General features: G+C 39.8%; 1 protein-coding gene across 4 annotated transcripts in view; it reads right to left on the bottom strand.

The window, feature by feature from the left end:
• SMARCA2 (SWI/SNF related BAF chromatin remodeling complex subunit ATPase 2) overlaps positions 1 to 26,775 on the bottom strand; it is a 182,897-nt gene that overhangs the window by 19,621 nt on the left and 136,501 nt on the right. For 3 of the 4 annotated variants that reach the window (XM_084628534.1, XM_084628533.1, XM_084628535.1), the window contains exon 29: positions 13,155 to 13,372. In XM_084628534.1, the coding sequence (XP_084484660.1) occupies positions 13,155 to 13,372 (218 nt within the window). Of the gene's footprint in view, positions 1 to 13,154; positions 13,373 to 15,170; positions 15,267 to 26,775 lie in introns of those variants that run through there. The other variant, XM_084628536.1, reaches the window with a different exon arrangement.

Raw genomic sequence — 26,775 nt, 5'->3', positions numbered from 1 at the left:
TCTCTCTAAATGGAAGTTTAGAATTTGCAGAATATGGTACAATGCAGTGAAAATTGCCAGCAGACCCCACAATTGCAGGACAGACGGTTTATTTTATTACCTGTCCCAATATTTTTAGTGGATTTCATTGTGCACATTTCACTGAGAATCTCCTTCGTGCAAACTGCCCCAGCAGTAGCTTGAGAGCAGTGCTCTGAGTCTGCCTAGCCACTGCTCATGCTAGGCACAGTGGACCAAGATGATGTCATAAAAGGAGTAGGAATTTATTAACTGATATTCATCATAGATTCCCATAAAGCGTGTTCAGAAGTGATTTCTAAATAACCTATAACTATTTTTTAGTTGTGCCCTTCAATCTGTTCCCAATCATATAAAGGCACTAGTCTTCACTGACAACTATGTCCAAGCAGGGTTTCCAACTCGAACTGTAATTTGCCATAGTAGTGTTAAAAAAAGGGGATGGGGGTTGGGAACTTACCTTTCTTACTTCACAGTACTTTAAAAACCAGCAGAAACAAATTTGCTCAAACTTAACTACACTGACTTTAGTGCAGTTATACTAGCTGAAATTTGACTCTCACACATGTGCACACACAAGCACAGGACAACTCAAATATGACATTTCTGTAACAATGCCAATTTAAAGAAATAATAATATTGTGTGTGGGGGGGGCTGTGATGGGAGAGAAGAGATATACAAATTCTTAAAGCAAGAACACCACAAGAGAAACAAAAGCTACCTCACATTTCATTTCTTTTTATGCCAACTGGACCCAGACAACAATTTTAAGGAAAAGTTGGCTTCATTTATTCAAAATACAACTACACAATATATTAGGGGGTTTGTATTCAAAGGCTTCAAAATAACCCAGAGCACTGCTAGCCTCCTATTACATCTTTAGCAAACTCCACTGGATAAGAGATCTGTTTTTTAATACTCTGTCAGGGGACCAATAACATTATTAGAATTTTATTATGCATAAAGCCAGAGGGGAGTATTTGTGCACTACTCACATCACTCATCGCTGTAATTAAGATGTTCAAATTCTCAGTCCTGCTACTCTTATTTTGGTTTGGCAGAACGTACAGTGAAGGCAGTTGCCATTGATTCACTTCTGGGATGACACAGTTCATGGCAACTGGAAGCCATTTATATCCAAAGGAAATTATAATTAGAGATATTAAATCCTGTATCCATAGTGAAGAGCATGGGGCTTAGTGGGTCTGAGCAGCAAAAACACTGAGAACACGTACCTGAAAATGTACATCATCCATATCTGTATTGTTGAATATCTGCCAATATTTTTCTAACTATTTTAAAGTTCAGATTACTCCAAATGGGAAACTATTTTAGATAACAAATACTGCAGTCTGTTACAGTACAGCGTTACTTACATAGAGGATTTGGGAGACATGCAGTTCTCTTTGAAAAAACAGGGTTTCAGATAAGATGGTAATGGTCAGAAAGCCCAGAACACATTAGAGATAACTCAATGGACATGCATGCTCAACAGCTAGCTTTACAGAGGTTGTGCTACTTGCAACTCAATCCCTGTGAAGGCAGCAGGCAAAACTTGACAGCACTCTCATCCAAGATTCTAAAATCTGTATTTATACAGCCCCGATAACACAACTGGGATTTATTGGGTATTGGCTGGACAGTTAACTTAGTGAGGGTGCATGTAATGGGACATGGAAATTATGATAACCTGTGTATTCTCTGGTGTCACTTCTCTTCCTTAGCGCTGCTCCCTATTGTCTATGTAGTTAAACCAACACTGAAGATGAAAACAGCAGCTTATTTTAGGGAGAATGGGGTGATTAAAGAGGCAGAGAAAGGGAAAAGCAACTGATTCCTTGGATTATCTTGGGTAGTTAGGTTGCTGCCTGCTCTGGTTATTTCCTGCTTAAGTGCCATGACTAGGCTTGGATAATGTAAAATAATTTATAGACACCCTTAATAGATATTAAAGTTCAAAACAGGATTTACTGTGTTGAAATTTTTCCAGGTTTTGTGATTAATTATTATTATTTAAATCTAGTACTTTCTAAAACAAAGAATTCATACAAACATTTGCCTATGACTTCCACTAAACACTTTGTGTGTTTTGTGGTCCTTTGATGGGTTAACAAAAACAAAACAAATCAAAATGATGTCACCAGGACCTTGAAACAGGAGATGGTGGGATGCTTCTGTCCCTGTATTCCTTCTCTTGGAAATAATGAATCGTTACTCTATATTCTAGATATGAGAAGGGTTCCTATAGGTCAGAAGAACTGATCATTTCTTCTGCCCCAACAGGGAACTCAAAAAAGGGGAAACGCCTATATTGCTAGGTGGGTAAAGGAGTGCATTAGTGAGGCTTAAAGATGAAACCCTTCCCTTTGCCATAAGGGCCAATGCTCATATTACCAGAGCAACAGTTACATCATGGGCAGAAAGGAGATGAACATCCCCACTGGACATTTGCATGGTAGCAAGCTCAGTCTCCCAGTTTAGTGTGCAAACTTCTCAGGATACCTTTGTGAAGAAGGCTCAGTACGCCGCCCTCAAGTGAGTTGTTCTACCATCCTCCAAAGTGCCTCTCGCGGCTTGCTGTGTTAAGTCTGGGGTAAGTTTTGCTTTGAGATGTCCTAGATACTGACTTTAAGAAGGTGTATAATAAGAGAAAAGAGAATTTATCACAGATTTAATTTCTCCTAGTCCTTACCAAATCATCTTAGACATCCACCTGAGTAAGGAGGCTGCGAATCACACAATTGCTCCTCACCTGTAGGTTTTCCATTCCTTCTAACCATCACTTAACCTGCCCTTTTAACTGTCTAGCTTTTAGGACATTTGAACAAGCAGGCAAACATCACAGGTGTTGATTCCGAAACAAAGTAGGAGGGAAAAAGGCATGCTGCCTTCAACTTCATTAAAAAAAAAAAAAAAAAAAAAAGGAATATGGCAGAGCAAAAAACAAAAAACCAGAAAACCCAACTACAACCAAACCCTAAAATAAACGCCCCAAAGACAAGGAACAGTGCATACCAAGCAATGCAAAAGAGAAGTTGATGATACTACAAACAATGGAGAGCAGCTTAAAAAACAAACTGACATTTAAATAGCATTTGATAGTGTCTCTTTATTACTGCAGTACAGGCATTATACACTGCAACGGGCTATTATCCAGCTTAAAGAATTGTATTTACTTCCAATTAAGCTCTTCTAACAGCTAAAGCTCTTCCCACAAATAGAAAGATTGGAGAACGCATTTCCTGCAAGAATGGACGGCTGACAGTAGAAAAATATGAAGAGGGCATTTGGTTTGAAGCACAGGAGGCCAAAGGGCACCATTAAGTATTTACAATAGGTGAAGTAAGGGAAGTGACATAAGAAATTACAAGTGCGTGAATGGTATAATTTGTGTTAGTATTTCCATTCTATAATCCTCTCACAAAACAGGTTTATAGAACTCGGCCATAAAAACAATTTGAGGCTAGAAACTGGAATTAGCTGACCAGTTATTAGTCCATGTGCTATTTAAAAAACAAATCACTTTTATAAAATACCACCCATTCCTTCAAGGAGTTATTGCACTTGGAAGCCTGGAAGAGGACAGTGATATCACTTACTAACTTCTATTCACAATACAAAGCCTTTCTCCAAATGTGGTAGGTACATATGCAGAGGTTGGGAATCAGGGAAGGAATCTTGGAAGCCAATTAATGTAGAGAGCAATAGCTGAAATGGAAAGTATTCTCAGGAAGTCACAGGTTTATTCTCTCAGTGCATATGCTTAACTGTCACTAAATACACTAAGGAAAGATGTATGTGTGGATAAGGCAGAAAACTGACCCTCCCCACCCTTCACTGCCCCACCCCCATGTACATGAATCACAGGAACACCCAGTCTTGGCTTGTTCAATGACATTAATAATGTTGAAAAGCCAAACATCACCATCACTTTCATTCTGCCTTAATAATCTAAAACATTTTTCAACCACTTGAAAATATTGTTTTAAAAAAAGATATGAACTACCGATAAAGATGAATAGCTGAAAGAGAACAAACAATAAAAATCCCAAATTAGAGTTCTAGGGAAGTGCCAGCAACGTGTACAATGGAAGGACTATTTAAGTAGTTATTACTTAAATATCGAAATTTATCCAAGTTCTGCCTGGGGCCTCATCCTGATGACTATAGCAGAGGAGCTCTCTGAACCATGGAATAAGAAAGGGCTCATATACCATAAAAACAGCTTTGCGACCCTGGTAAATGGAGGTACTCCCAAACTCTTCACCTATCTAAGCTGCAATCCTGAATCACAGGCACTGGGAATCAGAGAAGGGGGAAACTGAGAAACTAAGTGGCCGGTGGAGCAGTCGATTAGCTGGCTTGGAGTTAGGAGCTGAAGCTGAGTGCTGGCCTACAGGGATTGTAAATGACAAGAAGAGAGGGAGAAGGATCAGAGAACAGTCTGGGTCGGTGCAAACGAAAAATTTTTCACGGAAAAAAAGAGCACTACAGATTTCAAACTGACAATTCTCTTCTCTGACTTTATAAGAGGCATATAAAAAAATGTAGTTAGAATGTCCATTTCAAAACCACTCCTGGAAAGCTCTACACCAAGTGAACCTTTTGCTTTCTTTTTGGGATGGAACTTTTCAACTCCCAGTGTTGAGGATTTATCACTTGTCAAATTTATTCAGAGGGATAAGTAAACTGATTTTGTTTTTCACGTTTTAAATGAATGACACTCTTATTAGCAGTTATCAGTTTATAATACAGTATATTAATATCCTAAAAGCAATCAAAAAGAGTCAGGGCCTGCAGGTGAGGTAAAGAGACAATTCTATTTTGACCCCTGCATGTGCAGATGGAGTTTGGGTGTATAAACACTATTTGCCCAAATGGATTTGTGCATGCAAATGGAGAAGAACTGAACATTCAGAAATGGAAGCCAGCGTCTGTGAAATAAGGTTTTTCATTCCACGCTTCTCTTCCCCCCTACCTAGAATGGGGGTGGCACTACTTACTTACTTACCCTAAACCCTCTGCAAGGTGGAGGAGCTGTAAAAAGCACCAGGCAGTGGGGGACAGCAAACATGATTCCTGTATCCTAGCTCTGATGTGTCTGACACAGTCTGGGGGAACCCAACCCATCAGACACAAGACTGACAAAAACAGTACTTAATTTGTAATGAAAGAGGTGCCGGGGCTTAAGCAATTTTTTTTAAATTCATAATTAATGCAGCAAGCCCTGGCACAAATTAAGCCCTGGACAAAAGAAAGTATGGATTAGTGGAAGGAGTAAGAACAGGGCTACAGGCAACATTTATTTTGATGTCTCACTAGTTGGAAGACAGTAACCCTTCATTGTCCACAGTGAGGCCATGAGCCGAGGGGAGAGAGTAAGGAGCTGGTCAAGCATTCATCTAGGGTTTCCTTCACCGTGTACAACAGTTTATGCATGCAGTATGTGGATTATGAAAACTGTATGTGCACAGTGTGGTTTTCTGTTAGATGATGCTCCAGCATTAGTTCTTCTCCACTTCTCCCTGTCCAAGTGTTTTCTCCCAAAGGCAAGGAATGCTCAAACCCAGGAAAATCTAATGAAGTTAATAACAAAACCAGCTGCCCAATTGGCCCATCCCCCATAGAAACCAATGCTTTCTTTTAGAAAGCAAAACAGACCATAGATGTCCACTGGGGGTGGGGGGGTAGGATGAAGACAAAATCAGAAAGAGGAACACACTTTTCTGACATTTTGGTTAGACAAGTCCATAACACCACACCTTATCTCAAAAGCTGCTGCCACAGAACTAAATAAAGGGAGCGCACAATGCTACTACACAATCCTGTGACCACTTCCACCCATTTTCACATTTTAACAAATAGCTCAAAATAGTTAATGGGAACAGCCAATTATTCTTTAATATTTGGGAGACTACTCATTCTCCCCATAATGGTTCTGACCCCATGTTTCTCATACATAGAGCTTTGATGCAGGTTCAGACAAATTCTTCTGTGCTAAAACTGCCAAAGGTGATATGGCATGTCAAACTAGACAGGTAATTTTTTTTTTTTTTTTTTTAAAGAGAACACTTATCCACTGGAAAACAAGCTGAGACCATACTGTAACCTTAAAACTATGTCCGATTGTTACTCAAGCAGAACTACACCCGACGCCCCAAAAATTCAGTTAATTTAATTTATCACAACACTGTAGCCCAGATGTTTCCAAAAATATTAATTTACTATATTCACAAACAAAAACATGTACAAAGGACTTAATGTTGAAATAGTGTTTCAATGAGTCATGCTAATACTCAAAAGTTAGATCACATTTCCTTTACAAAAATTCTACATCTTTAAAAAACCCTACACATTAGACTATCCAGAAATAACCTATCAAGGGATCCAGCCAGTTCCTCACTGACATGTAAATCTTCACCATTTATTATCATCTTTAGTGACTTACACCACACACTCAAACTTAACTTTGCTCCTTTCTTTGGTCCATAGTGGAAATATGCTGTTGGACATATACATATAATTTTATACACTGTTTACTGAATGTTTAGTCAAGATTTTGAAATGAATACAGTCCAAAGGTCTGTTAAGTTATGGTATGTACTAGTGGAATAGAGGAATATTTTAATGAATAATGACTCTCATGGTCTTATGAAATGTCTTGACTATAGCATTATAATATACAGAAAATGGGCCCCTTGGATAAGAAATGGACTTTTTCAATCTCCTAGTACTTTATTCTGGCCTTTCTACGTATATTTTTGCAAATGTAAGGGGACAATATTAAAGCTAGGTGTACAACTTTAGCCAGCTAGGATGACAGTGACGAATGATTATGAAACAGTGGGAGATTCACTGGATAACTTAACCGCACACTGCCGAACATTCTAAAAAACCACTTACCTACCTGTACTGTAACTGCTGTTCTTTGAAATGGGGGGGCTGACGTGTATTGCACTCAGGTGTGCATACACCCAGCACACTGAAGCTGGAGATCTTTGTTCAGAAGTACCAATGGGGAGGTGCTTGTGCCCTTCTGGGCCTCCCATGGTCATTTAAGGGAAGTGCTGCCTCATCCCACCTCAGGTCCTTCAGAAAAAATGTCAAGAGTTGAGACTCTGATGCAGAGGGGATGGATGGTAGATCATGGAATATACATTTGCACTCACATCTCAAAGAACAACAGTTACCGTACAACCAGGTAACAGTTTGATTCTTGAGTGGTTACAGACATGTATTCCACTCAGGTGACTCACAAGCTGTACTGGTAGGAGGTGGGGCTCAGAATCTACTTCAAGAATGGCAGAACTGCCTTTCCAAATTTTGCATCTGATTTAGATACAACCGTAAGAGCTTAGTGTTTGGTAAAAGTATGTAGGGAGACCAAGTAACGGCCCTGCAAACATTCAACATAGAAATAACACTGAGGAATGTGATCAATGTTGAATGAGCTTGTAGCCTCCGTGGAGGCGTGATTTGAGCTACTCTGTATGCTGTTGTAATGTAGGAAATTATTCACCTGAAGACTGCCCTACCCTTCATCTGATCTGCATAGGAGGGAAAAAAAAAAGTCAAGGCAATGAATGAAATAGTTTAGTCCTCTCCAAATAGAACATGCATTGTCTCACAATCACCATATGAAGGTGCCGCTCACCTGTGGTTGAGTGTGGCTTAGGAAAGAGTACCAGTAAGTACATTATTTCGTTAAGGTTAAAACTGTGAAACCATTTCAGACAAAAATTTTGGGTGCAGTCTTGGGGCCCATTAAGGCCGGTTGCTCAGTTGCGCTCTTTGCAGATTTCATAGCAACAAGAAAGGCCATCTTTTGGCATAGGAAGGACAGAGAACAGGTTGCCAAGGGCTCAAATGGAGGTCCCACAAGGGCAGCCAGCACAGTATAGAGGTCCCACAAAAGAACTGCCTCTCTCACTGGTGAAAAGAGACAAATGAATCCTCTGAGAAATCTCACTACCATAGAGTTGGAGAGGGGTGACTTCCCTTGGATTGGAGGATTGAACACTAACGTCACTATTAGGTGGACCCTCACTGAACTGAAAGACAGACCAGAGGCCTGAAGATGTAACAGATACTCCAAAATGTCTGGAATGCGGGCTAGCATTGGTTGAATTTTCCTGGCTACTAACCAAACTGAAAAACATTCCCTCTTGGCCAAATAGATAGTCCTAGTGGAGGGCTTTCTATTATTTAGTAGTACTTGTCAAACAGCTTCTGAACACCATTTCTCTTTATCTATCCATGCAGCATCCACACTGTGAGATACAGACTGCTCAGCACTGGATACCAAATCTGACTCTGGTGCTGAGTCAGTAGATCAGGATAAAGAGGAAGATATGGGAGGTCAGACTGAGAAGGCTGGAAAGCCAACATTGTCTTCGTCAAGCTGGTGCAATGAGAATCAGTTTGTCATGATCCAGCTTCAGTTTGAGAATAACCTGAGGATAGAGTGAAAGGGGGAGGGAGGAAGGCATACATCAGCGTCAATCCCCAATTCAGATAGAACGCATTGGTTAAGGAGCCTGGACTGAGACCTGATCAAGAGCAAAACTGATGGCACTTCTTGTTGTCTATCATTACTAACAGGTCAATAACCAGAATGCCCCATTCTCCAAAAATGGAGCTCAGCACACTGCTCTTCAGAAACCACTCATGATTCTGTGAGACATTCTTGCTGAAGTTATTCACAGCAGGACCCTCACCCCCGCCAAGTGAACAGCTGTGGAAATCTTGTTCTTTTTGATGCAGTACTGCCAACATTTTATTGCCTCCTGACAAAGCTGGTTGAAGTGGGCTCTTCCCCATTTGTTCACAGAATACACTGAAGTGGTAGCGTTGGCAAAAATGGCTCAAAGTTCCTGGAGATTGATACGAAGGGAAGCTTCTTGTTCTGTTCTCAGATGTGCTCCTCAACATATTCTGAAGACATCAGTAAGTACAGTTCTGATCTGAACCAGTCATTGTGATTCAAAGCAGAAAGAACAGCAGCTAGGGTAATCACCTGGAATGCCATGTATCTGATGTGCTTGTTGAGACCTTGATGATTGAGGCCTCACACTTCCCTTTGATTTGTGGGGGTCAAGAAATACTGTGAGTAGAATCTGTTTTCTTGATGCTGCAGGGGAACATCCTCTACAGCTCCCGAAGCCTGCAGAGTCTGGACCTGTTGGAGGAGCGGTGACTTGTGAGAGAGGTCCCTGAGAAGGGACAGAGTAGGAGGGTGGAAAGGAGAGAGAGACAGAAATTGAATGACATGACCTGATCCCACAGTGCTTAGGACCCACTTGTCTGAGGTTATCATTTTCCAAGCACAGCCTGTCCCCAAAAGGTGGAGATATGGCCAGGAGGTTCACAAGTGGAATGCTGCTCTAGATCTGCCCATCAAACTGGCTGCTTGGCCAAAGGACAGGCAAGCTGTTTAAAATTGGACCGAGAAGGCCTTCTCTTCTGTGACTTACGTTCCTTCCTGGGGAAGTCTTGCTGCTCAGCAGGCTAGGATGACTGTCAAAAGTACAGTGGGAATGGTACTGTTGCTGATCTCCAAAAGAGATGTCATTTATTGTTGAGGTGTAAACCCCCAATGAGGTTTTAGTGGCCCAGCAGTCCATAAATGAGTGTAATATCTCATGAGCTTTGTCATTAAATAAAAACTGACCATGGAATGGTAAGTCCTTTATAATCCACTGGACTTTAGGAGCTATGCCAGAGTTCTGCAACTATGAGGCTCTTACTGTACTAGTGGAGGCCATAACTTTGGAAGATGAGTCCATCACATTCAGTGCTGACTGCAATGGCATCTTGGCCACAAGACGGCCTTCTGCAATGAATGCCTTAAACTCTTCCTTGAAGGATTGAAGCAAGTTATCCACAAATTTGGTCATATCTAAATATGATTTTGTAAATTGGGAGGCTAACAGAACCTGCTGATTCACAATAAGCATTTGTAATGACAAAACTGAATACATTTTTCTCCCCAACAAATCCAGCCTCTTAGACTCTTTGTCCTTAGGAATGGACTTGTACTTTCCCTGACAATCTCTCATTTGTTACGGTTACCACGGGAGAGTTTGGGACTGGATGTGAGTAGAAGCTCTCAAAACACTACATTGGGACATAATACTGTTTATCATTATGTTTTGCTGTGAGTAGTAAGGAAGCTGGGGTATACCAAAAAATCTTTGTAGGTTCCAAAGGTGCTTCATTATAGGGAGAGTTACTCTCCCAGAAGCAGAGGACTGGAGAATGTCTACCAATTTATTCTCTCACACAAACTTGGCCTGAATGCCCAAGGCTGAGGCCAAGCACCTCAGGATTGGGCTCAGGACTGGGACTTTGCAGATCAAGAAACATTCCAGTGGTTCCAAGGAGGCCAGTGAGAATAAGGATATGGCATTGATGGCCCATAAGCACTGGGCCAAGAGCCTCTATCCCTTCTGTGGGAGCAGTGCTGATCTCTGTATTGGTGGTGATACCCAGGATGTCTCAATGACTGAAGAGCAGTCCCTCAAAACCGACAGAGTGGAAAGATGTCCCCAAGCTTGAAAAACCTTCCAAGTTGTCCAGTGGCAATGAAGCTGCCAAAACAGAAGGAGCAAGCAAATGTCCAGACTCACTGAAAAGCCAATAGGCAGGTTGTACTGGAAGGGGCATCGCACTCCCATTCAGCACCAGAACAGACCTCTACATCAAAGCTGCTGCTGGCACTGACAGATGTGGTCTGCACCAAAGTCATCGTTGGTACCAAAGGTATTACATGTGCAGACAGGCCCTTTGGTACTGAGGAGGTGGCTGTCTTCAATTCTGCACTCAAAAGTTTAGACAGTGTGGAAGATGGTGCCGATGACAGAGAGAATTCTGTGACCAGTCCAGGAGGCAGACTCAGCAGAAAAGCCAAAGCAGCTGAATGCTCCTGAATTATTGGAGCATCAGGAAGAGAGAGGCAGAGCAAGTCCAATGATGCCTGGAATGCAAATGGCATGCAGAAGCCTGTGCCAGTGCTAATGTTGTCAGTACCGGACTCAGTGGTCACCCCCCCACGTGGTACCAAAGTTGGTGGTATGGTGTTCAATTGATCCCATCTTGGAACCAGAGAGTGGTCAGACAGCCCACATCAGAGGGCTATGGAATATTCTGGGATGGGTTTCTCTCAATCTTTCCTGTTGAAGCTGTTCCACTGCAGATAAATAATTAAAGAATCATTGGACTTGAACTTTTGTCTTCCATAACTGAGGGGACTGCCCCAATAACTAGGCTAGAGAGTCACTCTCTGGCCCACTATTGAATACAAAGTGGAATGGCTTCAACAGGAGAGATTCACTCAAGAATATCCCATAGCCCTGTAAGATAAGAGATAGGTATTCAAAATACATTTCAGGCAGAGGAGGGACTGAACCTGAGTTTCCCACACACTGGGTGAGTAAGCTAGTCACTGGGCTAAAGGTTATAAGTGCAGTGGTAGGATTTCCTTCATTTTTTCTGAGAAAGGGCTTACACACTTAGCTCCAGAAGAGGATTCATGGCTGTGAATCCCAAGTGGAGATAGGTCCCTAACTCCCTTCGAAGACAGGGTTTAGCTCATAGCCCTTTCCTCAGCGTTTCTTATTGGCTAGTGTAGGTAGCTCCCTGCTCAACATGCTGGTTTTTGTGTATCCAATTCCAAGGTGCCTAACTCTCCCCAGGCATTGAACAGGGTGGCTGAGTGCCTAACTCAGGGCTGTGGATTACATTAGGCGGCAGGGAACCAAAATACTAGGCACTGCAACAGTGAGTTGAAGTCCCCTTTGTGAATCTAGCCCTCTTAAATAATTTGACAGTGCTTTATATTGCTATAGTTTAAGTTAAATTCCTTACAGATTTAAGATAAATTGATACAAAGCATTAAAATCGAAATCAGAGCATCTACACAAGAGGGCTGCACTTATTTAACCAAATCGCAAAACCTTTGGTTAAATATTGGTACAACTTCCTCAGACAGACACTGTCTAACACACAGGTTCTTTAAGCAATATAGCAAGATCGCTGGTTTTCCAATTCTCAGCCAAAACCAGACATAGGAAACAGAAAAAAAACCACTTCCTCTTTGCCTTAGGGCTCTTCTGCCTTTCTGTGCCTTCTATTCATATCCCTGCTCCAATTACTCTTTGTTAACCTCTTCTTCCTATTTTAGCATGCGGTTTATATTAAAAAGCTATTTCTATTATAAACCTTTGTAATTTCACTGTAAAAACACTATATAAAAGAAAATAACAAATACAAATCTGGAATCTGTAGGCAAAGCTAGTTTGAAAATCTGAATAAAAAGTGATTCTTATCTTAGGAGGAGGTGTTATGTGAAATTTCAGGGCTTTAGTTATTTGCGGCAGTTAACAGAGATGGCATACTGAATACTAGCTTATAATGAGAAGCTAGCTTCAAGCTCACTGATGGTTGGTTATAGTACCATATAATATTTCTACAGCATATTCTTTGTCAGTTCAAGTGCTCCTCATTCCATCCCTAAAGAGTTTGGAGAATGGTTTTAAGTGCCAACATGAGAACCTGTACTAATAAAACAGTAGCCATGTGTTGGAAAGATTTATATCTAAATCATTAAGGCAAGAGGCTCCATTAGGCTAAAGGAATAGTCTGAGCCATCAGGAAGACTCTTCTTTAGACCCCCTGGCTTTGGGTAGGAGTCAAGAAGTTAGGACTGAAGAGAGAAACAAAAATTAAGAGAAGGGAGACGGTCAGGGATGCAAATGGAGTATAGAAAATGAAAATATTTTGTATCTGGTTTGTGCTATTTGATTATTAAACAAACAAACAAACAAACCCCTGCAGTTTTGCTGGGATTATCTACTTCTGGTTAATGGAGCGCATTGTACTAAGAAATACTTCTCTTGTACAGGGCAGTGGAATTTCCAAACCAAGAGATTATATGCCTCTCTTGTAAATAAAATTCTCAACAAGTCCCAGTGTGTACCAATGGAAGTTATGTACATGGAAGACCAGCCCCAAAGTCAGATCATTTTTATTTACAGTTAAAAAACAACACACCATTGAAATCCTAGAAATGGTTTGTCAGCAACCCTAAAAAGACTGGGAAACAACAAAGAACGAATCTACAAAATTGAGAGCTCACCTGTCCTTATAGTTTATCACAGTATCGATAATGGCGTTCATCTGTTTTGTCAGTTTTGGTGGGTTGGGTGACAATTTTTCTGCAGGAGGTCTGCCTCTCCTCTTCTTTGCCTTCTCTCCATCTTCTTTGCCAGAATCCTTATCCACATTTCTTCGTCTCTTTCGTTTTTTAAGACGGACTTCCTCTTCCATTTCTTCCAAATTGCCGTCTTCGATTGCCTGTCAATCATGGATTCAGAAAAATTATATTTAAAAAAAACCAAAGATGCAAAGAAAATAAATCATATTTTAAAAGACTAGTCAGATGTAGACAACTCAACACAATAAGTCTATTTATAAACAAGAGTTCAACAGAAAAATCCGTGAGTGGCAATCAATAAGACATTAAACTTAAAAGTAATTATAAAAACACCTTTACCACAGATGGATTCATATTAAACTGAACCCTCAGTTCCATCTTGCAAGTTACAAGTCCATATCTGAGGGCCTATGCCACTACGCGAGTAAGTACACAGCAAAACATGCATTAATTTCTTTGTTTTAGTAACAGTTATGTTCTAAAAAAGATTTTAATGCGAGTGTTTGCAGACAGGACAGTCCACATTAGGTATCAATGTAAGAAAGTAACACAGCTTTTTCTATACATTCTTTTTAAGTAGGAGCATGCTAGATTCAGCCTTCACTTCCAAAAGAATTTTCAAATTAATTTACAAATCTCCTAAGAATTAAAACCACCTCTAAAATGTTGTGTAATTTTCATTCAGTATAATAACAAGTGAGGAGGCAGAAGCGGTGACAATATGATGTTTTATAGTAAAGAGCACTTGTATCATGGCATGGAAAAAGAAAAACAAAAGAACAGTCACAAACAATAAACACTAGTTCCAATTACCTGCAAATGTGTGCTTTTAACCAGAGCCAGCAGCACTATGCAGAGAGATAATAAAGTGTCTACAAAAACAAATCAGGTATAAAGAGAACCTGCTCATATACTGACAGATCCATGTGACAAAACAAGCTGAACTTTTTTTTGCTTTTGAAAAAAACTCAAAAGCCCCCAGAAAACAAACCCCCAATGGAGAGGGGGAGCGGGAAAATAACTCCAAAATATCTAAACATAAATCGGTTATAAGAAAACTGAAATTAGTAAGAAAGTATAAAGAGACTACAAAAAATATTCAAAATCTTAAAATTAGGCTTTAGGATTAATGCTCTCTCAGAACGTAACTGATGTTGATATTTGTCTCTCTTGCCTCTCAATATTGCCTTGAGTACATGCAAATGCTAATCAATTCTTTCTTGTAGCTGAAAGAGCTCTAATCATAAGGCAATTACCTTCATTTTTCCACAGCACCAAACATGGCTAATATTTATGATCATGTGAGTATAACAATCAATATTAAAAAAGTGATTACAGCCCAGACATAATTTCTTTCACTTGTGTACAATGTATCTTGAAAAACGTTTTGTGAACAAAACCTGGTGCACAACACAAAACAACCTGGCATGTTAAAAACGCCAGTGGGATTTCAAAATCTGTTTCCTATGCATCCTCCGATGTGCAAATCCACAGAACAAACATGAACACAGAATCCTGAGGGACAGCCTGAAACTAGGCCTTAATAATCAAAAGACAATTTCCATCATGCTTCCACAGCGTTCAGATAACCATTATGAAGGAGGCTTGATCTGATGAGTTAGGAAGAAAAAGGAAGGAAAAAAAATCTGCACACAAATTCATTAATATTCATTTGGCTAAAGCAGGACACCCACTATATACCACTGCATCTAGCGAAGATTACGAAAAGGAAATTTCTCCGTAAATCTTGGAAGCTAGAAATGCTAATAATAAATACAGCATGCAAGGCTGTCAACAGTTAATGTTATTGCTCTCCTTAAGCACTCAGTTGCACACAGAAATACGGAGAACACCGGCTTTTGATGTGTTACACACCTACACATGCCTGTGATGTAGTTCTACTGAATCTTCAAGACGGCAATGAAAAAGGATATTTACCTTACCACTATCAGCAGGCCGGCTATCGGAAATCACAGTTAGTGGGGATAAAATTAACAAGCCAGCAAAGCAGCGAGCTGCTAGTCTCTTCATCAGCTGATCAGGAAAAAAAAGAGAGCTGGGGAAAGGCTATGTTTTCATATACAAGTAATTTTATTTTACTGAAAATTTAATACTGAAAGAATTGTGGATACTCAAATCTGCTGTTTCATTCTACCTGCTACAAGGCCCGAAGCCTTCTTCCTTCAGCCTGCTTTAATATTGACAACTACTTATCATATTTTCCCTTATTATTCCAGGCATCCAAATAGATTTTTAGCTGGGCAGTTATTGATTCTCGTAATAATTAAAATGCTAACTGAACAATTTCATATATAATTTAAAAACAATGTGCATTTTAAAACTGTACTTATTACACAATGCAATTTTATTGTTCTTTTATGAACAGATAGGTTCAGGTTATTGAGACAGATTACTATGAAAACTACTCTGAATTTAAAAAAAAAACAAGGTAAATATTCTAATTTAATTTGCTTTAGAAAATGGGCATTTGTTAAAAATGAATATTTTGCTTCTAGAACAGGACTTTGCTTGCCAATCCTTCCCCCCCTCTGCCCTCTCTTAAAACCCCCCAAACAAAAGCACTACGTCCATCCCAGAGTCTCCACATACCTCACTTACCCTGAGCAACAATTAAAGGCGCAAATGTATCTACTGTTACTTTTTACGGGCCGATATAAACGGTAACGTTAAAAAGAACATTTCAGTATATTTAAAGATACATTTTCAATCCCATCAAAACCAAAAAATAAAAACACAAATAAGCCAGCTGACATTTGGTCTTATGCGCTGTAAATCTGTGATTAGCAGACAAAGGACAGCAAATTAATAGCCAGTACATCACAAGTCTGCAAATGAATATTAAAAAATTACTTCAGTACTAATGTATAGACATATGTTATTAAAATTAGTTCTCAAAATCATGTGCAAAGACATGTAAATTCAGACACTCTTTTCCTTAATTTCAAGCTGTAGTGCAGGCACCAGGAAACCAGTGTTACACTAAGAACAGTCAAATACTGTCGTTAACATACAAGTGACAGCTAACTTTAATTTACAAATGGTAAATTAATATCTTGGATTATACAGTAAAATTCAAAGCTAAAATTATGATTTATGCTGCCCAAAAAGTTGAATACAACTACACGTAAGTCAAATATCAGAGATATTATAATATTTTAAAATATATATTATATATGAATGAGGACAGATTGATTAAACCAGTGCAGCTGACTGAGTTCTGTGCTAAAAAACCTTACTACACAGGGCTAGAGTGCCACACCAAACAGAATGCCCTTCCAAACCTTTACCAGCACGGTAATGAAACAAATCCCAGAAGCAAATCCCCAGTTTCTGACTGATGACGTGTTGCGCAAGAGTGCAAGACACAGCACAAAGACATCTCCCATGCTCAACTGCCTCTGGATTAGTGAGTTAAGTAGAAAGGGAGTCAGGAAAATAGTGTACAAATAAGAGTTTAACACTTTCCTTGCCTAAAGAAAACGAGATGTGTGACTACAATTAAGCTTGGACCCTATTATCATAAAAGAAAGCTGCACCAAGCTCATGTAGATCCCAACGCTGCAAAGAGCTGAGCACCTCCTGAAAGGCACAGGGCGCTCTTAATTCTCAACAAAGCCAACAGAAATTGTGAGGACCTCAGCAGCTGGGCTCATACCGAGGAAAAACCTTTCACTGTTATTAACCATGTACTTATTACAGCAGGCGGTGCATTTCTGAAGTATATCGGTTCACTGCATACTTATTATACCAAGGCAAGAAACATTTCCTTGTTAGGGAGCCAAGACCCTGAGACTGCTCAGGCACCAGAATTCTAAGGAGATATGATGTTGTGGATGTTGAAAGTGAATGAAAGGGAAAAAAGTTAAAATTGTCCTTTATGGAAAGTTTGGCCAGATACTTCTGTCTGGTTGCCTTCAGAAAACACTGTGAGATGTGAGTGCTAGAAGAGTGGGCCTGCCCCCACAAATGGCCTACAAGCAAAATATGGAAGGTCAAACTAGTTTACATTTTGTTTCATCCCTTTGGACAATATGAACATTATAGATGTATCCTCAACATTCACTTAGTTGAGAGTCTGGAAAATTTGAACATGTGAAGTGTGCTGAGAAAAACGGGTGCACGCTTTCACTTAAGTCTTATGGCACCAATAGCCAGTAACATATATAGTCCTGATGCTTTCCTTAGGTCACCCCCATAATATTCAAGGGAATCCTGCTATAACAAGATGCACCCATCAGGCAAAATCAGAATTTAAAAAACAAACACACACCATAGGGAGACTATCAAAAATATTACATTAAACAAATTAAAAAGTTGTATCTTATAACAAAGTGGGTAATGACAATACCAAATATTTTGTATTTACATAGCACCATTCATGAAAGGCTCTCAAAGCACCATACACATTAATTAAAACTTAGAGCAATAATTTTAGGTAGTGGTTAGACTCATTTTAGGTCAAGCACAGATCAGGTAACTTGACTGAAATCACACAGTGAATCAAAGGCAGAGTTGAGTATGAAACTCAGTAGCTTGACTTCCAATCCCTTTCTCTCATCATTAAAGGACACTACCTCATAGGAGATTTGTCATGGACCAAGATACATAGTAACTTCCTTTGCTCTGAGATCACCATTAGGCATAGGTACTAGAAAATTAAGTGGCACAAAAACACATGAGCCTAATCTGAAATGGTGAGAACCTTCAAAAGTCTACTTCAGTCATGGCTAAATACCACTGTGATAAGACTCCCTGATAATGCTGAACACACTGATCATCAGGCAGCCTTTTTGGGATTACATGAGAAAACTGCAGGGAACAAGTATCTCTTCTAATGTCCCACTCTCATTCACTCTTAACCCTAACCAGTCTCTGCCAGGAATGCTGCTATAGTTGGCTCCTTTCCCTCCAGACACAATGCCTGACATCTCTTAAAACCACATAAAGAAATCCTGCTGCTATGCTAGAACGTCAGTTGTCCAGTTAAATATTTTCACTGAAGGTGCCAAGTATCAGAGGGGTAACCGTGTTAGTCTGTATGCACAAAAACAACAAGGAGTCCAATGGCACCTTAGAGACGAACAGATTTATTTGGGCAGAGACTTTTGTGGGTAAAAAACCTGGGTTTTTTTACCCACAAAAGCTTATGCCCAAATAAATCTGTTAGTCTTTAAGGTGCCACACCAGACTCCTTGTTGCTTCACTGAAGGTTTACCAAAGGACAGGCAAAACAGAAAAACTGTCAGGTCCTCAGGCCAAAACCAAAAATCTAGCCTGGAAGCACAGGGAAACGCTTCCTTCCAAATATCGATATGCCAATGATTGACCGGTCCTAGAGATTCCTCTTCTGCTGTGGTCTTAATGTGCTGCTTAAGGTATTTTTTTTTCTTCCACCCCATTAAAAGCTTCTTTTCTCATTTGTTTGTGTGTGGTTTTGTTAATAATCCCAACAACCTCTAGGATGCCAGGAAGTAAACTGGGGTACTAAGAGGACAATCTAATCCAAGGTAAACCATTGCTGGCCAGGACACAGACCCCCCCCCCCCCCCCCGGAGTGTTAGTTGACTGACAATGTACACTAGAGAAACTCTTCATAGAACACTATTTTAAATAAAGCCCCAAAATTAAAACTTTTCAGAGGCCCATCAGAAATCTGATATGATCCTATGTTTCAATTAATAAGAAATTCTAGGGTTTTGAATTGGGACTTAGAGAAAACTGAAGACGTGACTGTTCAACAAGAAAGTGGGATATTAATGGAGAAATATCCCACTTGAAACCCTTCATGGGCTTCCCCTGTTTTTTCTTATTAAGTTTTCTAATTTATAATATTTTAAAACAAAATAAAAGGGTATACCATCCATAAAAATCAGCTATTCATGGATTATATACTTTGGTATATTCTGAAAGTAAATGAAACATCAGTCAGAAGAGTGTTTCAGAGAAAGTACCCAAAATAGATATTTCAAGTATACATCAATAATCAGATAACATAAAGGAGGTAGGTAGGATCTTAAAACTGTCTGAGTTTAAAGGGTAAATCCTTCATAAAAGCAGAGAATGCCTTATCCATGTAAAAAGAAAAGGAGTACTTGTGGCACCTTAGAGACTAACAAATTGATTTGAGCATAAGCTTTTGTGAGCTACAGCTCACTTCATCGGATGCATTCAGTGGAAAATACAGTGGGGAGATTTATATACATAGAGAACATGAAACAATAGGTGTTACCATACGCATTGTAACAAGAGAGTGATCACTTAAGGTGAGCTATTACCAGCAGGAGAGCAGGAGGGGGGGAGGGGGGGACCTTTTGTAGTGATAATCAAGGTGGGCCATTGCCAGCGGTTAACAAGAACATCTGAGGAACGGGGGGGGGGGATAAACATGGGGAAATAGTTTTACTTTGTGTAATGACCCATCCACTCCCAGTCTCTATTCAAGCCGAAGTTAATTGTATCCAGTTTGCAAATTAATTCCAATTCAGCAGTCTCTCGTTGGAGTTTGTTTTTGAAGTTTTTTTGTTGCAACTTTTACGTCTGTAATTGAGTGACCAGAGAGACTGAAGTGTTCTCCAACTGGTTTTTGAATGTTATAATTCTTGACGTCTGATTTGTGTCCATTTATTCTTTTACGTAGAGACTGTCCAGTTTGACCAATGTACATGGCAGAGGGGCATTGCTGGCACATGAAGGAATACTTCCAACACACCTCTGAACAACATACTAAACCACAGAGACCTTCCTACCAAGACTACAAAAAGAAGGATTCTAGGTGGACTCCTCCTGAAGGTCGAATCGACAGACTGGACTTCTACATAGAGTGCTTCCGCTGACGTGCACGGGCTGAAATTGTGGAAAAGCAGCATCACTTGCCTCATAACCTCAGCTGTGCAGAACACAATGGCATCCACAGCCTCAGAAACAACTCTGACATCATAATCAAAAAGGCTGACAAAGGAGGTGCTGTCATCATCATGAATAGGTCAGAATATGAACAAGAGGCTGCTAGGCAGCTCTCCAACACCACTTTCTACAAGCCATTACTCTCTAATCCCTCTGAGGGTTACCAAAAGAAACTACAGCATTTGCTCAAGAAACTCCCTGAAAAAGCACAAGAACAAATCCGCACAGACACACTCTTGGAACCCCGACCTGGAGTATTCTATCTGCTACCCAAGATCCATAAACCTGGAAATCCTGGGCGCCCCATCATCTCAGGCATTGGCACCCTAACAGCAGGATTGTCTGGCTATGTAGACTCCCTCCTCAGGCCCTACGCTACCAGCACTCCCAGCTACCTTCGAGACACCACTGACTTCCTGAGGAAACTACAATCCATCGGTGATCTTCCTGAAAACACCATCCTGGCTACTATGGATGTAGAAGCCCTCTACACCAACATTCCACACAAAGATGGACTACAAGCCATCAGGAACAGTATCCCCGATAATGTCACGGCAAACCTGGTGCCTGAACTTTGTGACTTTGTCCTCACCCATAACTATTTCACATTTGGGGACAATGTATACCTTCAAATCAGCGGCACTGCTTTGGGTACCCACATGGCCCCACAGTATGCCAACATTTTTATGGCTGACTTAGAACAACGCTTCCTCAGCTCTCGTCCCCTAATGCCCCTACTCTATTTGCGCTACATTGATGACATCTTCATCATCTGGACCCATGGAAAAGAAGCCCTTGAGGAATTCCACCATGATTTCAACAATTTCCATCCCACCATCAACCTCAGCCTGGAGCAGTCCACACAAGAGATCCACTTCCTGGACACTACGGTGCTAATAAGCGATGGTCACATAAAAAACACCCTATACCGGAAACCTACTGACCGCTATTCCTACCTACATGCCTCCAGCTTTCATCCAGACCCCACCACACAAGCCATTGTCTACAGCCAAGCTCTACGATACAACCGCATTTGCTCCAACCCCTCAGACACAGACAAACACCTACAAGATCTCTATCAAGCATTCTTACAACTATAATACCCACCTGCTGAAGTGAAGAAACAGATTGACAGAGCCAGAAGAGTACCCAGAAGTCACCTACTACAGGACAGGCCCAACAAAGAAAATAACAGAACGCCACTAGCCATCACCTTCAGCCCCCAACTAAAACCTCTCCAATGCATCATCAAGGATCTTCAGCCTATCCTGAAGGATGACCCATCACTCTCACAGATCTTGGGAGACAGGCCAGTCCTCGCTTACAGACAGCCCCCCAACCTGAAGCAAATACTCACCAACAACCACACAACAGGACCACTAACCCAGGAACCTATCCTTGCAACAAAGCCCGTTGCCAACTGTGTCAACATATCTATTCAGGGGACATCATCTTACGGCCTAATCACGTCAGTCACACTATCAGAGACTCATTCACCTGCACATCTACCAATGTGATATATGCCATCGTGTGCCAGCAATGCCCCTCTGCCATGTACATTGGTCAAACTGGACAGTCTCTATGTAAAAGAATAAATGGACACAAATCAGACGTCAGAATTATAACATTCAAAAACCAGTTGGAGAACACTTCAATCTCTCTGGTCATTCGATTACAGACCTAAAAGTTGCAATTCTTCAACAAAAAAACTTCAAAAACAGACTCCAACGAGAGACTACTGAATTGGAATTAATTTGCAAACTGGATACAATTAACTTAGGCTTGAATAGAGACTGGGAGTGGATGGGTCATTACACAAAGTAAAACTATTTGCCCATATTTATCCCACCCCCCACTGTTCCTCAGACGTTCTTATCAACCGCTGGAAATGGTCCACCTTGATTATCACTACAAAAGGTCCCCCCCCCCGCTCTCCTTCTGGTAATAGCTCACCTTAAGTGATCACTCTCGTTACAGTGTGTATGGTAACACCCATTGTTTCATGTTCTCTATGTATATAAATCTCCCCACTGTATTTTCCACTGAATGCATCCGATGAAGTGAGCTGTAGCTCACGAAAGCTTATGCTCAAATCAATTTGTTAGTCTCTAAGGTGCCACAAGTCCTCCTTTTCTTTTTGCTAATACAGACTGACATGGCTGCTACTCTGAAACTTATCCATGTATTGCACCACCTACTGGCAGAGAAGAAAAGGAGTACTTGTGGCACCTTAGAGACTAACAAATTTCAGCATAAGCTTTCGTGAGCTACAGCTCACTTCTAAGGTGGCACAAGTACTCCTTTTCTTTTTGCGGATACAGACTAACACAGCTGCTAATCTGAATACTGGCACAGAGATACTAAGCACTTTGACAATGGTTTTAAAACACTTATTCAAAAACAGCATGACAAATGCCAGCATCAGGCATGAAGGTACTGAACAAGAAGTTATTTCTTCAGAAAACAGAACTCACATTACCAATTTGGAAGAGGTGGCAGGGGAAGAGGAGCTAGTTTCCTAGCTATGGGAATGCCCTATGCCAAAATATAAGACCACCCTGTTTTTCCACATCAAGTTTATATCACGTCTTATCTTCCAAGCCCAGTGCGGCTTTCCCAATGCCTACACCTCCACTCTTTCCCCTATAGGCCCTTTCTACTTCCCCTCTCCATTTATGTCTTTGTTCATGTTGTCCTCTATGCCATATAATGACACCTCCAGCTTATGTGCCAAATGGCTTTCTTCTCTTTAAAATCCACTTCTGTTACTTGTTCTCCCACATGATGTCTGCACCCTTTTCTGTGCTTAATGTAATTGTTTGTATATTTCTGAATTCGTTAACTCCTTGGGGCAGTGCCCTTGTCTTAAGTGTTTGGAAAATTCTATTTACATATATGGCACTACATTAATACATCAAATGAGGGGAGTAGTGACCTCAGAAAGTCACCATATTCCAGGCACAGCCAGACAACACAACACACATAAAATATGCTGTTGCCTAGTACTATGAATAAACTTCTAAAGTTCATATAAGGATTGAAAGGATTATTTTAACTGAAATTCACCTAGGTTGCCTTTATTGTTGAATGGCATCCTGCAATGACTAAGTAAGACTGATTTTGCTGGGAGTAAATTAACACAATATTGCTTTAATTCTATCACAAGCAAAGTTTTGATGGATGAACCTAGGCTTTTCTTGCTTCTACTGCTGACCCCACCCTTTTGTGGATAAGCTAAACTGAGCAAAGACATCCCAGATCACGGAATTGCTTAAGAAATCTCCTTCCAAAAACTATGGTAGGTGGGGAGGAAAGAGTTTGAGGGTTTTTTCCCCCTTTACAAAGACAATATTGGTAAGCAAATGCATAAGCTATATCTGTAACCCACGTCACCTTCTTCAAGTATGCTGAACTTTTAGAAGTCAAGAAAGCTGAAATACTTCACCCAGGCTATACTCTACCATCAGGTTTAGCAGTTTCAAGACAATAGGACTTGTGCTTCTATGTTGTGTTTGGGGTTTTTTTGGTTTGTTTTTTGGGTTGTTTTGCTTTTGAAAATTCCACCAACAGGTGCCTAAATATGGGTTAAAATCTAATTTTAGGCTCCTAAATTTGTCTTGTGTGTACATAAAAGTTCACAACAACTTTATTAGTGTACTGAAAGTTTAAATAACTTTTCAGTATTAACGCTGAAGCATTTTGCTTTGAAGTGAAAGATTTTATACCATGAAGAGAAAGTTTTTAACAGAGATACAATATTAGCCCTCGGTGCGCTAAACACTTATGCACATGCTTACTTTTAAGCACGAGTGATCCCATTAAATCAGTGGGGTTAACATAAATAAAGTTACATACCCACTTAAATGGTTGCAGGATCAGGGCCTTAAATTTTCAATATTTTGGTTTTGTCTAAAACAGTTTTGTAAACGGCAAACAACAAACCCTCTATTAGTTGTGGCACAATAAACAGCATTTATAAGTTAGTTCATGATAAATTTTAATCTTAAATTGCAATAGCACAAGTTTTCAAGTTAATTTTACAAAGCTCAACCTAATTTGATTTTTTTTTAAGTCATGTGATTTAAGCACCGATTTTCACCATGATTTAGATCACTCTACCCTGAGCTAGCAGCTGAAAGAGTCATGCAATATCCATTTAAAATTTTGTCCGAGTTGGAGAGAAAGAATAAGGTCAACGTAAAACTAAGCAAATGTTTTAACCGCTTATTAAAAATAATAAAGTTAAACTCAGTGGACCATTTCATTCTCAAAGAGGAAACAGTAAGAGAGGAATTAATTTAACCTCGTAATTGCAACATTCTGCAGTTATTTTGAGGGCTTTCAAGCGATTTAAAAAAATTAATTGCGATTAATCGCACTGTTAAACAATAATAAAATACGATTTATTTAAATATGTTTGGGTGTTTTCAAATATATTGATTTCAATTACAACACAGAATACAAAGTGTACAGTGCTCACTTTATATTTATTTTTATTACAAGTATTTGCACTGTAAAAACAAAAGAAATAGTATTTTTCAATTCCCCTATTGCAAGTACTGTAGTGCAATATCTTTATCATGAAAATTGAACTGACAAATGTAGAATTAGGTACATAAAAAACTGCATTCAAAAATAAAACAATGTAAAATTTTAAAGCCTGCAAGTCCACTCAGTCTACTTCTTGTTGAGTCAATCGTACAGACAAACAAGTTTGTTTACATTTTCAGGAGATAAAGCTGCTCACTTCTTGTTTCCAATGTCACCTGAAAGTGAGAACAGGTGTTCTTGTGGCACTGTTGTAGCCGTCACTGCAAGATATTTACGTACTAGATGCGCTAAAGGTTCATATGTCCCTTCAACCACCATTCCAGGGGACATACATCCATGCTGATGATGGGTTCTGCTTGATAACGATGCAAAGCAGCGCGGACCGACACATGTTCATTTTCATTATCTGAGTCAGATGCCTCCAGAAGAAGGTTGATTTTCTTTTTGGTGGTTCAGGTTCTGTAGTTTCTGCATTAGAGTGTTGCTCTTTTAAGACTTCTGAAAGCATGCTCCACATCTCGTACCTCTCAGATTTTGGAAGGCATTTCAGATTCTTAAACCTTGGGTCGACTGTTGTTGCTATCTTTAGAAATCTCACATTGGTACCTTCTTTGCGTTTTGTCAAATCTGCAGTGAAAGTGTTCTTAAAATGAACAACACGTGCGGAGTCGTCATCTGAGAATGCCATAAGATGAAATACATGGCAGAACGCGGGTAAGGCAGAGCAGGGGACATACAATTCTCCCCCAAGGAGTTCAGTCACAAATTTAATTAACGCATTATTTTTTTTAACGAGTGTCATCAGCATGGAAGCACATCCTCTGGAATGGTGGCTGAAGCATGAAGAGGCATACGAATGTTTAGCATATCTGGCACGTAAATACCTTACAGTGCTGGCTACAAAAGTGCCATGCAAATGCCTGTTCTCACTTTCAGGTGATACTGTAAATAAGAGGACAGTATTATCTCCTGTAAATATAAACAAACTTGTTTGTCTTAGCGATTGGCTGAACAAGAAGTAGGACTTAGTGGACTTGTAGGCTCTGAAGCTTTACATTGTTTTGTTTTTGAGTGCAGTTATTAACAAAAAAAAATCTACATTTGTAAGCTGCACTTTCATGACAAAGATTGCACTACAGTACAGGTATGAGGTGAATTGAAAAATATAGTTCTTTTGTTTATCATTTTTACAGTGCAAATATTTGTAATAAAAATATACACTTTGATTTCAATTACAACACAGAATACAATATATATGAAAATGTAGAAAAACATCAAAAAAATGTAATAAACTTCAATTGGTGTTTAACAGTGTGATTAAAACTGCAATTAATTGCGATTAATTTTTTTGAATTAATTGCATGAGTTAACTGAGATTAATTGACAGCCCTAGCTATTTTCTGTCAGTCAGACAGCGAGTTCCACATTGCCAGGCCCTTTCTACTGCTGTGTTTCTCAATAAGGAACACTGAGAGAGGCACAGTAGATCTTATTCCTTTAATGATAGAAGTATCCAAAAGATCCTACCACTTTACAGTTAATCCAGTCAGGTGCTGGGTGAAGAACAGACAGAGCAATCCAAGATGCCACAGGCTCAATGGCCTATGAGGAATTTAAACGGGGTTGCTTCTCAGAGGAACAGAGAGCACAGTGCGATGACAAAGTCCAGTAGGAGCACCAACGTCCTTGCACTAAGCAGCCAAAAAGGAGCACCAACGCTTTGAGCTCCATCTTGTGATGTCTCATTATGTTTAATCCAGAGGTAACTAAAATGAATGTCCAACACACTAGTCTTCCATTTCTCCACCATTTCTAAGATGTTAGAAGTCTCTCAATTTTAATTACAACATAAAATTATAAAAATAATTTTGCTGATCTTTGGAACAACTCGAGGAGAATTTTAATTCTTTATAAACAAAACCACATTTCCAGGGTACAATAGACAGAACATTCTATTCATTTTCAGTACTTCAAGGTGAGTTAGAGGTTACATTTTTAAGAGCTCTCCCAGTTTTTACTTGCCACCAGATGGATACAATTGGCAAAACCATCTTGAGGAGTCCAGTTT

The sequence above is a fragment of the Lepidochelys olivacea genome (assembly GCF_965140295.1).
Source record: "Lepidochelys olivacea isolate rLepOli2 genome assembly, chromosome: 5".
Taxonomy (NCBI): Eukaryota; Metazoa; Chordata; order Testudines; family Cheloniidae; genus Lepidochelys; species Lepidochelys olivacea.
Note: the sequence above shows the minus strand (reverse complement) of the source record. Positions and strands in the feature narration are given on the sequence as shown.